Source organism: Perognathus longimembris, chromosome 12 (assembly GCF_023159225.1).
Source record: "Perognathus longimembris pacificus isolate PPM17 chromosome 12, ASM2315922v1, whole genome shotgun sequence".
In the NCBI taxonomy this organism is placed as follows: Eukaryota; Metazoa; Chordata; class Mammalia; order Rodentia; family Heteromyidae; genus Perognathus; species Perognathus longimembris.
Genome location: NC_063172.1, coordinates 38616675 through 38629873, shown reverse-complemented (window position 1 = coordinate 38629873; position 13199 = coordinate 38616675). Strand labels below are relative to the sequence as shown.

Here is a 13199-nt window from a genome sequence, read left to right as displayed (position 1 = left end):
ATGAAGAAGTGCTCAACATCCCTGGCCATAAAAGAAATGCAAATCAAAACATTGAGATTCCACCTCACTCCAGTAAGAATGGCCATTATCAAGAAAATGAATAACAACAGATGCTGGCTGGGATGTGTTCAAAGGGGACCCTATTACATTGGTGGTAGAAGTGTAAACTTGTTCAACCTCTCTGGAAAGTAGAACAGAGATTCCTCAAAGACTAAACATAGAGCTTCTCTATAATTCTGAAGTCCCTCTTTTGGCCATTTACCCAAAAGATCACATACAAGGCCATACTAAACTCCCAGAACAAGCAGGTTCATCACATCATTATTTACCATAGATAAAATATGCAGCAAACCCAGAAGCCCCTCAGTAGATGAATTGATCAAGAAATTGTGGTATATATACACAATAGAATTCTATGATTCTATCAGAAAGAATGAAATGAGAAGTTTTGTTGTTGTTACTGTTTTGATTTGCAAAATCCAAGATAGGTGGTACAAATATCTACATCAAAATTTTTGATGTCAGCATAATTCAAGTGTAGCCATAACTACTGAATACGTTTTTTTCTTCTTAAAGTTAATAATCATTTTCTTGAAACTTGGTTAGAGAATTTAAACTTTGATTTCTAATAATTGCCTTAAAATGGATACCTTGTATAAATCCTGTACATAGATGTCATGGAGACTGGGCAATTAGGACTGTACCAATGTTAGCTTGACACAGATGTTTCTATAACTTCTTGTCTTATCCTCCTTGGAATGATGGACTTTGCCCCTAGATTTGACCCTCAATTGTGATTTTTTTTCCAGATGAAAGTAAGAATAGTTCAGCCCCCTGTCTTCTTTTATCATTGAAGATAAAATGATGCTGATTGGCCCAACTAGGTTATAGGAAAGTCTTAAAAATTGGATTAAATACCTTTGCCTTGGTAATTTTTAGCAATTATTCTGTCCCAATTCTGTGAAAAGAAAGTCACATAGCCAAGTATAGGACTGTCTAGAAGCTTCCTTGGTCATTTGAGGGCTAACATGGCAAATAGGAAATTTAAGTTGGAACAGTTCACCCTCCCATACTAGTTAATTCACCGGCACTCATTTCTTATATTGTGAAGAATTCCTCTAAATTTATCTTTTTTTTTTTTTAAAGAAAGAAGTATATATCTCATCAAATTTTCTCTGAAGAAAGTTCTATTTTGAGCTGGTAGGAATAGGTAGACTTGAAATATTCACTGCGGAATCCACCTTGATTAGTCTGATGGACACATCTATGTACTTTTACAAATACTGACATTTTTTTATGAGGCACCAAACAAATAAAGACATGTAAATTAGCAAAGTCCTAGATGAACCTTGTAACTTTCTAAGTTTTTTTTTCCATGATAGTATAGTTATGACTATGTAATTATTAAGTGGAATACAATTCAATTGTGAGTCAAGAAATATAAAGTCTGATAGAGGAAATATTTTTATTTTTGTGTATTTTTATTGTTTTACAATGTATTTTGTTTTTTTTTTTTTGGCCAGTCCTGGGCCTTGGACTCAGGGCCTGAGCACTGTCCCTGGCTTCTTCCCGCTCAAGGCTAGCACTCTGCCACTTGAGCCACAGCGCGGCTTCTGGCCGTTTTTTGTATATGTGGTGCTGGGGAATCGAACCTAGGGCCTCGTGTATCCGAGGCAGGCACTCTTGCCACTAGGCTATATCCCCAGCCCCTACAATGTATTTTTAAATTGGGATATATGAGTCATTTAGGTTTCCCAACGTCAGCCTATATGAACTGTAGCAGCTTCATCCTTAAGTGACTCTTGACCTTTTTAAGCTACTTCCCAGTACTCTCTTTACTTAGCATTTGTTGCTTTTGATGTTGAATCTATCTCTGTATTGAGTATACAAGAGAAAAAGTATTTGGGAGTGGGGTAGGGCAAGAACTTTGGAAAAAGTAAAGAGAATCAGTTTGTAAAATAAGTCTGTTGCAACCATTAAAAGAAAACATTGACCCCCCTGATCTTGAATAAGGTCAACATATCCTGTGTTCTGCAGTTTGGTAAATGATTGACTTTTGGATCAGAATGAGATAATAGTGTTCTGATGAGTGTAGGTTATGGCATATAGATTAATGCTATTTTACTTTCTTCAATAAAACGAAAGAGTTGATAGTCACAAGCATCATATTTTTAATAAGTAAAAATAACAGTATCAATGGATCTGAAATAAAATCCTAGTCTTGTCACTTGTGAGCTGTGAGTCACTGGTATGATAGTCACTTAGATCCTTGAAACAATAGTAGATTACAACTTCATGGACTAAATGGAGACACTTTTGTGAGATACCAGGGGCTTAGGAGACTACCTGAAGTTGGACGAGATAAAAAGTAATGTCAAAAAGAGAGAAAAGGGTCACAGAAAATGAGGCTAAATAAACCCTCTACATGTTAAAATTTTAGCGTATTAACATTCTTATGTTCAGTTTATGCCCTATTCATATGACACCTGTTCATGGAAGTACAATAAAGCAATAAAGGGAGAAGAAATGATGCAGTTATTTGAAAGAGGGGAATTATAGAAATAAAGGAAAACCTTGGCTATACTGTACATGCCTCTGATATACATAGTAGGAGCAACAAGGAGGAATGATTCATTGAAAGTTCTGGGAAAAGATCACTTAACCTCCAAGTTGGCTCAGCTTTTACCAATTATGTGACCTTCTGAAAGGTACTTAGCCTTCTGCATCTCAGAGTAAACATTTGTAAAGACCTGATCATGAAACACTTTACATCTTTTGTTAAATGAAATAAGACAAAATAGACTAATATTGCAAGACTAATGAGTGTTAAAAAATGCCCGTTTTATAAGTATGTAAGAAACAACAGCTTTAAATATAGAGAACACTATCCCTTTTCAAGTGAAATTATGTGTTATATTATCAGTATGATTTTTTAAAATTTAATTTTATTGTCAAGGTGATGTACAGAGGGGTTACAGTTACACATATAAAGTAATGAGCACATGTCTTGTCTTGCATTGTTACCCCTTCCTTGTTTTTCTTCCACTTTCCCTCTCCCCCGACGGAATAACCACACAATTTGGCAGAATGTATTAAGTTTTGAACTCAAATATGGTGGTAGAGATCCACTGATAAGCTCAGAGAGTTAGGATCATGTCTGAACTTCTTCCAGCCTCACGCTGCTGAATGGACTGACACAGGTAAAAATGAAGAATCTACAGTATTTTCCAATAGCTTTTGTATTTTTCCCCAAATGCATTCCACCTATTCCTCCTTGAGCCATGAGCTTTTATTCCCAACATTTCCTCTTTCTAAGTCTAAAGATAAGTAGTTTTGAAAAAAATAACCTTTTTATTATTTTGTTCCATACAGCATTGCACTAGGTTCATAAATCTTTAAAGTTTTTTCTTCTGAGAAACTTGACAGCTTCTGAAAGCATACAGTAACAAATTCCTTGAAGTTGGCTTTCTGTTTTAGTGCAAGTTCCTCCCTCCTATTTCCTCAGATAGCATTCTGTTTTCCCTCAGAGTTTTATTTGATTCCTAATGGTTCAAGCAACAAACAGCTCAATGTTTAATTCAAATGCATTTTGACATTTGAATCATCTCCAAGGTGTTTTTTAACAGTGATTTCTAACTATATCACTGTGTGCTTTAGAAGCATTTGAAATTAAACCACAAATTATTTGAGATCTGTGTGGATATAGTGTGTCTATATATTTATATAGATTTACTCTATTGGAAATATAGTATGTCATAGAGATAGGGTATATACAATGTGCATATACTATGAGGACAAAACATAGGGGTATTTTTTTGCCCCTGTGTAGATAGATTTCACCAGAAAGGATTATTGTGATGACTGAGGTATTTCTTGTGGTATACCTACTACCACATATTTGGGGATAGTTATAAATATCTCACTCCTGATGTTTGTACTGCTTTCTGAAATGTTGATGGCAGGGAACCCAAGTACATTTACTCATACTTAAATAATGATGTTATGTCCTTAAAAGACATCTTATTAAAGAATAGTATAAATGATAGTCGAACATTATTTTTATTTGAATGTTTTTAAGGCCACAAATAGTGATAAAACATAAAAATGTGTTTAGTTTTGTTGTCTTGAAACCTGTAAGTAAACATGTTGAGTGGTATGCAAGTTGTTACAAATGAATTAACAGAGGTATGATAGACTCTGTGGAGAGCTTAGATAGTATTATCTTTTAGAAACACTAGGTCAAAGTCCAACAAAATCAGCATCAGTCAATGGGTACATACAAGAAGTCAGGGTGGGGGGGCAAGGAAAAGGATAGATAAATAAAGGGGGAAAGAAGGGAGAATGCAGTGAATAATTCAATATATATACTACAAAATTAAGAAAAGTAAGGGACAGGATGGGTCAACAGGTGGTGCAAATATTGAGGGGGTGACATTGATCAAGATGCATTCATAAACTGCTTTGTTCAATGGCACCTCCTTTGTACAGCTAAAGATAATTTTTAATAAAAAATGTTAGTTCTTTTTCTTTTTCAGTATTGAACATCAAATCCAATGCTCATCATGCATGCTACACAATTTACATTCCCAATTCTTTCTTTTTAAAACCTTTTATTATGATTGCTGGTGTGTGCCATTGTGCCTGACCTGCAAGCATTGTTTTTTTAAAATGATACATTGGTTCTTTTTTATTTTTTTTTTCACACGTGATGGTTAATTTTATACATCCCTTGGGCTACTTAATAGCTTTGAAGACATTGTTTCTGGATGTGGTGTGTGAGGTTGCTTCTGGAAAAGGCTAGCTGAATCAGCAGAAGTAGGGAGGACATCTTTATCTACATGCACACTGAAGCATGGAAGGAAACAGTGGAGGAGAATTAGTGTGCTGTCTCTGTGGAGCTGGGGCATGTATACTCACCTGCCTTCAGATATTGGCATTTCTGCTGCTGTTCCTCTAAAGAGCTAGTCCAACTTTCCCCAAAGTCAGTGGCCAAAGCAGCCATGGAAAACTTTAGCTTGAGGGGGATCATGGTTTCCTACCACTTCTGTACTCCAAATTTTTCATTATTTCCAAGTTTTCCTCTTTTCTGTCATTTCTCTTATGTCTGTTAAACTGAACAGCCGTTTTAAACATGTTTTGTTTGTTTGGGTCTGTTATGGAAAACAGATAGAATGGTGGGGAAATAGTGGTGGATGTGAGGTGAGGAAGGCTACACTGCAGAGCAGAATTTCAGAGTAATGCTATGACTATTGTGACTAAAGGAAGTTCAACTCCCAGTGGGAACACAAGACACAGCTTGGAGCCTGAATAAAAACCAATACCACGACTCTCGAATATATTAGATCATTTGGCAGAATTCTTTGATTATATCATGATGAATTTTTTTTTTACTAAACATCTTCTTGAAGTTAATTCCAAAGGTATTTGTTTGAATCAGGAATCTTCTTATCCTAACATATTTTAAACGAATCACAACACATATATGGATAAAATAGTTGAAATATTATTAAGGGAAAAGGATTTTTTCTTCCTATAGACAAGGAACTTCAAATTAGTAGAGAAAAAACAAAATATCTGAGCTTTTATAAACTAGATCTAGATATAAGCTTTTATAGTTATACATATATATTTATGTAGATATAGAAATATACTATATATATTCAGAAACTGAATTAAGGATTTAGAAAACACAATGATATTCAACTACTTAATGAGAAAAATACACAGAATACAACCTATACATTCAGCAGTAAATATAAATAATGTATAATAAAGTATTTCTTATAAGTGATTTGGAAAATATGAATAAGTTGACAAAATACAACACTGGAAAAATTGTGAAGAGAGGAATGTTTTGTGTATACTACATATTGAAGTATAAGTTAAAAGTTACATTTTGTGAAACAGTCAGGTATTAGATATTCCAGTGCTAACACAATGTTTATCATCAAAATTTTGTGCTTATATATTTCAGAAAAAATACTATAATTGATGAAGTGAGGAGATATTATGTGTTAATACTTATTTAATTATTGTTGCACACAAAATAGTAATAAGAATAAAAATGTTTACGAGGAAGACAATGAATAGATAATTTGAGTATAGTCATGTACAATGAAAATAATATACTAATATGATTACATTTCAACACTATAATATTTAGCCAAAACACCTATTAATGTCTATTTTAGTGGAACTTTATATGATGTTATAGGTAAATTATGCTGTGTTACATGAAATTGTGCTCATGTAAACTTTTAAAACAAAATATACTAATAAGTATAATAGATGGTTTAAAATTTGAAATATACATCTTGTTAAATCATGATACATATTAGTGTTGAATCATACTAGATGATGCTCTTGGAGTTTATTTAATTTGATAGAGACCATCTGGAATCATTGGAAAAAAAGAAAAATTGTGTCTTTTCTTAGGACAAATTCCTTTGCCTACATCCATCAGAATAAAAAAAGGAGCCTGCTGCTCCAGTTACTTTTGAAGGCTTTGTCTTATTTTTTTTAAGTATTTACTTATTTATTTTCAAAGTGATGTACAGAGGAGTTAGGCTTTGTCTTTTAAAAGCGTAAAAAATACAAACCTAAAAGGAAAATCCCCAGAATGGAATATTTGAGATTTACCTAAGATTCTATTCATCTGTGTTCACATGTTACTCGGATTCAGGACACTAAGCTGCTCCAGGCACTTTTATATTGTGATATCCATGCCACAGTCACAGTAGCTGGGAGTTTTCTGAGCAAATTCTATATATAGAAATTTGACTTTTTCTTTGCTACCCAACTCCTGTTTCCACACCCCTGGGAATTTCTTTAATACTAAAGAGTAAATTAATCTGTATTTCACTTAAAATATAAATTAATAATAATAAAATGTCATGTACATGAACACCATAGATATTGGAGATTCTCAATTGCATTAATAAATTAGTGTCAGTTAACTTGCTTACCAACTACAATAACAAATACATACATAGCCAGGTATAGTAGCACATACCTGCAAGCCCATCACTGAGAAAATGAAGAGGGCCTCACAGTGAGCTCAAAGCCAGCCTGAACTACACCCTGAGAGACTATCTCACAATAAATACAGTCATACAATTACCTTTTCTTTTAGTCTTTTGTACTAATTCATTTCTTCTGTTAAGATGTTGAAATCCTTGGTGCCTCTCCTTTCCCCTCCCCTCCCCTCTGCTCCCCTCCCTTCCCCACCTCTCCCCCTCCTCCTCCCCTCTCCTCCCGTCCCCTCTCTTTTCCTCCCCTCCTCTCCCTTCTTTCTTTTTCCCTTCCTTTCTCTCTCCCTTCCTTCCTTCCTTCCTTCCTTCCTTCCTTCCTTCCTTCCTTCCTTCCTTCCTTCCTTCCTTCTTTTCTTTCTCTCTTTCTCTCTCTCTCCCTCCTACTCTGCATCTCCATCCCTACCTCTCTCCTTTCCTTCCTTCCTCCCTTCCTTTCATTCTTTCTTTCTTTCCTGTTTTTCTCTCATTTTTGTCTTTTAGGAAAGTAAAGTTAAAACCAGAATCAAAATCTTCTGTAATGGATATTTATGTTGAAATTTTTCTGTTACCTTAAAAGAATGTCTATTCTTCCCCTACCTTCTGTGAGAAAAGGCTTGGGTACTATATTGGCTGAAAGTATGACATCCATCATATTATCCTGAGAGATAAGTTATTTTCCTGTAATTAAACGTGTATTAATGTTTGGCTCAGACAGTAGATCTGGAACAAATATCCCCAAGCTATTCCTATCGAAACACACCTGCCAGTTGTGCTTGTGCTTCACCCCATTATGATCCAAATTCCAAATGAGGATGTGAAATACATAAAACTCAGTATGTCACTAACCATTTTAGGATTCATTCATCTATTTTGCTTGGTTTTGTTTGTTCTGTTTTGTGTGAAGCATTCCCTCCCTATAGCCCATACTGATCTCACACTTGTGGTCCCTCTTGCCTGAACTTCCCAAAGGCTAAGATTATAGAGACATAGGGTACCATGACAGCTATGAGTACATTGTCTACAGAAACCATTATAGATTAAATCATAGGGGAAAATAGAAAGCCTCTGCACCCGGAGAAGATTTATTTATCTAACTTGGGCACACAGATCACATTGAGAATATAATAAAGCATATAGGAAATTGTTCAAAAATACATCGAAAAATCAAAATATGCCTAGCAACAGTATACTTGGAATTTGAGTTTTCCAGAACTTCAATCCATGGATCTGGGTTATGAACCTAAGACCTAGAGAAGCTCTTGATTCTGTCTGCTTCTTCAGACCTTTAAGAAAATATATCCTACAGGATTTAGAGCAAGACCTTTCCTTGGTTTAAAAATAGCAGGTCTAATTCTAGGTATTGATCCTGCTTAATGTATGGATGCCTGGAAACTAGAAGCAATGGAAAAATAATGCAAGCAGGAAATATATAAAGAAATTATTTTTAAAGCTTATTTTTGTATTAGCAGTTTAAAATAAGTCTTGAGATGGTTTTGTTCAAGAAAAATCTTTAAAGATTTTCCACTTACTCAGAAGCAGGTGATCTATGTTATATAGCATTATAGCATTATGATCTATGTTATATAGCATTATAACATTTTCAGCATGAGAATTTATCATTTTCAACAAAGTCAGCTATACATTTATTTATAGTAAAATAACAAAAGATTTTGGAAATGAGATAAATATTTTCTACAAAACAAGATTATCTGTACTGTCTTCACAAATGATGTTCTTTAAAGTACTGAAAATATGGGCTAACATTTATTTAAGTGACTTTAGAGTTTTGTCTGCTTTAAAATTTTCTGTATGTACAGAAAAAAATCAGAGAATGTACAGGTATAAAATAGACAATGGCAATTATCTGACTATAACAACTCTAAACATATGATTATGTCATTTCAGCTAGTTTGTATAATACAAAAATATCAAGAGTTTATACATGACATGAATGGGAAATGATTTAACTGTGCCAATTTAAAAAGATATCTTCAAATGGTATACAGTTTGCAAATTTAATATAATATTCTCAATTACTATTTAGTAGAGGACAGAGTAGTTGAACAAAAAAAAGAATTGTATGCTTTAGCTTCACTTCTTGTTCCTGAATACATTAACATGAGCTTCAACAGCTTGGAATGCACAGTGAAATGCTTTTTCCCAAACTGATTTAGTGTGTAAACAATTTTACTTGTGTGGATGGCTCTTGTAATTATTCACTTTATACCAACTGAATTTTAGGATATTATTTCTTTTTGTAATAAGAATTCTCTAGGGGCTGGGGATATGGCCTAGTGACTAGAGTGCTTGCCTCGTATACATGAAGCCCTGGGTTCGATTCCCCCGCACCACATATACAGAAAACGGCCAGAAGTGGCGCTGTGGCTCAAGTGGCAGAGTGCTAGCCTTGAGCAAAAAGAAGCCAGGGACAGGGCTCAAGCCCTGAGTCCAAGCCCCAGGGCTGGCCAAAAAAAAAAAAAAAAAAAAAAGAATTCTCTAGGCTAAAATACATAAACTATATGTATATATAAATTTTAGTTTCATGTATATATTAATAAACTTTGTAAATTTATTGTTCAATATATTTATTGCTGTGATAGATTCAGAGAAAAGTTTCTCAATGAAATATTGTATGCTTTCCCCCAGTTTTAAAGTGTTTACAACCCCCTAGAGATATATGGTGGTTACATGTCCACAGATAGGAGTACTTTGAATATTGTCAATGTGAGGGATTAAAAAGTGTGGCTTTATAAGTTCCATTGCATTTTCCTGTCTTCTCATTGAGGCTGAGGAAGTTTCTTTTGTTTGGACAAAGACCCAAATGACTTTCTCTTTGGAAATCATTGATTTGTTTGAATATTTTTGGTCTTTTGTATAATTGTTTTTGTTTTTATTATTTAACAGGTTTCTAAAGTTGTGGGAAGGCATGCACGTGTGTGCATGTGTGCTAGTACTGTGACTTGAACTCAGAACCTCACATTCTCTTAGGACTTTTCTGTTCTGGATGTCCTCTGATTGTAATCCTCCAATCTCAACCTCCGAAGTAGCTAGGAATACAGGCCTGAAATACTGGGGCCTGGCTTTAAATAGATTTTAATTAGACATTGGAAGTATTAATCTTTATATTTACCATAATTATAAAAATATGTTACTTCACCACTGCATTCTTATCATTAATTATATCTTTTTTAATCCAGAAATTTACATTTTCTTTATGACAAACATTGTAATTTGGAAATTTATACAATTCATTTTCGTTCTTAGTCTCAAGACATAAAGATTTTTAAATGTCTTAATTCTGTCTTCTCGTTTCATTTTGATGAGTTACTATTATAAAAGTATTTTTTAATCTCTTAAAGATATTCTTATATTAGTTATTTTTAAATTATCCATCAACAGTACTACTTACATTTACCAAATAAAACTCCTTGCACTTCTTTTTGGATAGAGTATTAATCTAGCTGAAATACATTCCTAAGTACTTTGTATCACAAAATGACTATCATCAACACCTTGTTTACTTCTAACTCTAAACTGCTGGTTGAAAGCTATTATTCCTGAGTATTTTAAAGATTATCAAAGAGGAAAATAGAAAAAGGATAAATACTAATAACTTTAAAAATAATTCAACTAAGTAGGTATATAAGGGGTACTGAAAGTTATGTAATCTCATAATTGTAAACACTAGAAAGTTTGTTGTTATTGGTTGATAAATCAAAATCAAAAGCTTTAAGAATGATATTAAAAGTCATAGTAGTTACCTACTTTTATTATGGCTTATTGGGTAATTTGGACAAATCCACTTTTATTTTTGAAATTTGCAAAACATTCATGTAGAAATAAATCTACTTGAAACATAAATTGATGCATAAGAAATATTAGAGGAGGAAGTAGAAAGGAGACAGAGTTGGAAAAATAATAAGATGTACTTCTAGATTTTGTGTATTCTTTCATCTTAAAGATTCACTTCTGTGAGTTCTGGAAAATTTACATGCATTATCATTTATGAGTTACAGTTTTCCCATCCTTGTGTGGTTTCTTCTGGAATTTCTATTACGTATATGTGCTTAATGGTCTCCACATGTCTTCTTTCTCTATTAAACCTTTTATTAATTCAATATATTTTTTGGTCCATGCCTTTTTGTCTCAGTATGTCATGCTTCTTATTTTATAGTGTAATTATGCTAAATGTCTGGAGTTGGGTTGATCTTTTTATTCCTGTTTGGTCACAACTTTCCCTCAGCTGGTCTACTTACTTACGTGGTTTATAATTTTTTTCTGAGTGTGATTTTGTCACCAGCAAGGATAGCTTTCTATGGGAATTCCTTTCTCCCTGGTTTAAAATTACAGTTTAAAGTTTACACATTCACGTATTCCAGCAATTCTGCCATTGGTACATCAAGTTTAATATTCATTTTCAACTTTGATCATGTTTGTATCTACATAAACATATACATCACAGAAATGGTTCCTGGTTTTGTGACAATTCTGTCCATTTTCACAGCTACAAATCAGGCTTAAATATGGCTCCCCTTATAGGTATAGAGGTTTTCTTGTCAACATTTCACAGGGACTGCACCCCTCCAAGTTCCCTCTTAGACTTTGGAGAGAGGCTTCTTGTCAACATTTCACAGGGACTGCACCCCTCCAAGTTCCCTCTTAGACTTTGGAGAGAGGCTTAATTCTGAGACCTCATGTGTGAATAAGGAGTCTTATTGTCTGCTCTTTTATCTGACAAGCCCCTAGATTCCAGTTCCTCAGTATACTAGCCCAGTTTGATAGTCGGTGGCCTTCAGTAATAACTCAAATTTGAATTTCCTATGAACTTGAAGATGAAGCTCAGTTCTCCATTGAGATAAATCAGAAACATATTCAAGTCTTCTATGGTTTTAGTTAGAATAGAAGGTTTGATCTCATATCATCTTGAGGATGTTCTTTCAGAACATCTTGATTGAAGATGCTCTTTAAGAAGCTCCTTTATCTCTTTTTTACATATGCGCAAGTACTTCATATGCTCACTAGTTTTTTGCAGGCAAGTATGAATATAGACCTTCTATTACCTATGTATATAGACTATAACATCATTATGTATTGTGGTGATAGTATTTTTTTCCATGCTTGGTATTTATCTTTCACATGTGAACTAAGAAAACCACATGAACACATGCGTATGTCAACGATTTATGTTCCAAGTGACACTTTCTTCATTCTTTATTTTCTATTACCACCAACAATGGGTAATGACAACAATGATGACCATGTAGGCTAATTCACCATTGCTCTTCATTGTGCACAGTGTTATTTTGCACTTAAAATGAATCAGTAGGTATAAAAAAGATAATTTATTAGGTTATTTTCCTCATCTTGGCAAAGAATAGGAATTCTTCTTGCCTAGAAAATGTAACATTGGAGACAAGTTAGCTATCCATGCAAACACTATTTGGGGACTCTTATTTCATAGGGTTGGAGCTTATATTACAATCACTTTGGCACACTCACATCGTGCATTCCTATCGATCTCACTGATGTTTTTTTCTGCTAGTGTTAATAAAGCATATTCCATCTGGTATTTTTACAGCTCAGACGATGGAATACCTTTGGAACCCTTGAAGAAATAGCTGGTTCTGACTTAGAAATATTTCCATTATCTGTGGTGACAGAAGAAGATTGTGAAATTCTTAAAATCTCAGCAAAGGATTATGCGAGTTTTAAGTTGGTATGTTGTCCATATCTTTTTATTCTTAAATTTTTACTGTACCTTGAGACATAAATATTTGATTTATTTGATAACATTCGTTTTAAGCAGTTTCCTCTGGTTGTTTGTGCTTGAAAGGAAAGCAAAGTTCTCTATGGATATGCATTTTTGAGAATTAAACTCATTCATTCATTCAGTATTCAGTAAGTGGGTGTTTGGCTATCAACAACATGTCATGTACAAAACTGTACTAGATGATCAGATGGGTAGAATTTCTACTGCTCTGCAACTATCTACCTTAGTCTTTCTTCAGAGTAAGGGAATGCTATTTCGAAGTTACAAGACACATCCAAACTCAGAGTTGCATGAGTATGTAATCATAACTTAATTCTGGCCTCCTAATTTGCTACTTTAAGTCAACTCGTATATGCAAAAATAATTAATCAGCTAGTAAAATTCTAAAACATCCCTCTGTTTTTCTTCCCTTGGATGGT

The 13199-nt window shown here is 33.9% G+C and overlaps 1 protein-coding gene across 1 annotated transcript in view; it reads left to right on the top strand.

The window, feature by feature from the left end:
* The window catches only part of Cnbd1 (cyclic nucleotide binding domain containing 1), a 285819-nt gene that overhangs the window by 203634 nt on the left and 68986 nt on the right, over positions 1-13199 (top strand). Inside the window, exon 8 of the mRNA XM_048358771.1 lies at positions 12589-12726. Coding sequence (XP_048214728.1) covers positions 12589-12726 — 138 coding nt within the window. The remainder of the gene's footprint in view (positions 1-12588; positions 12727-13199) is intronic.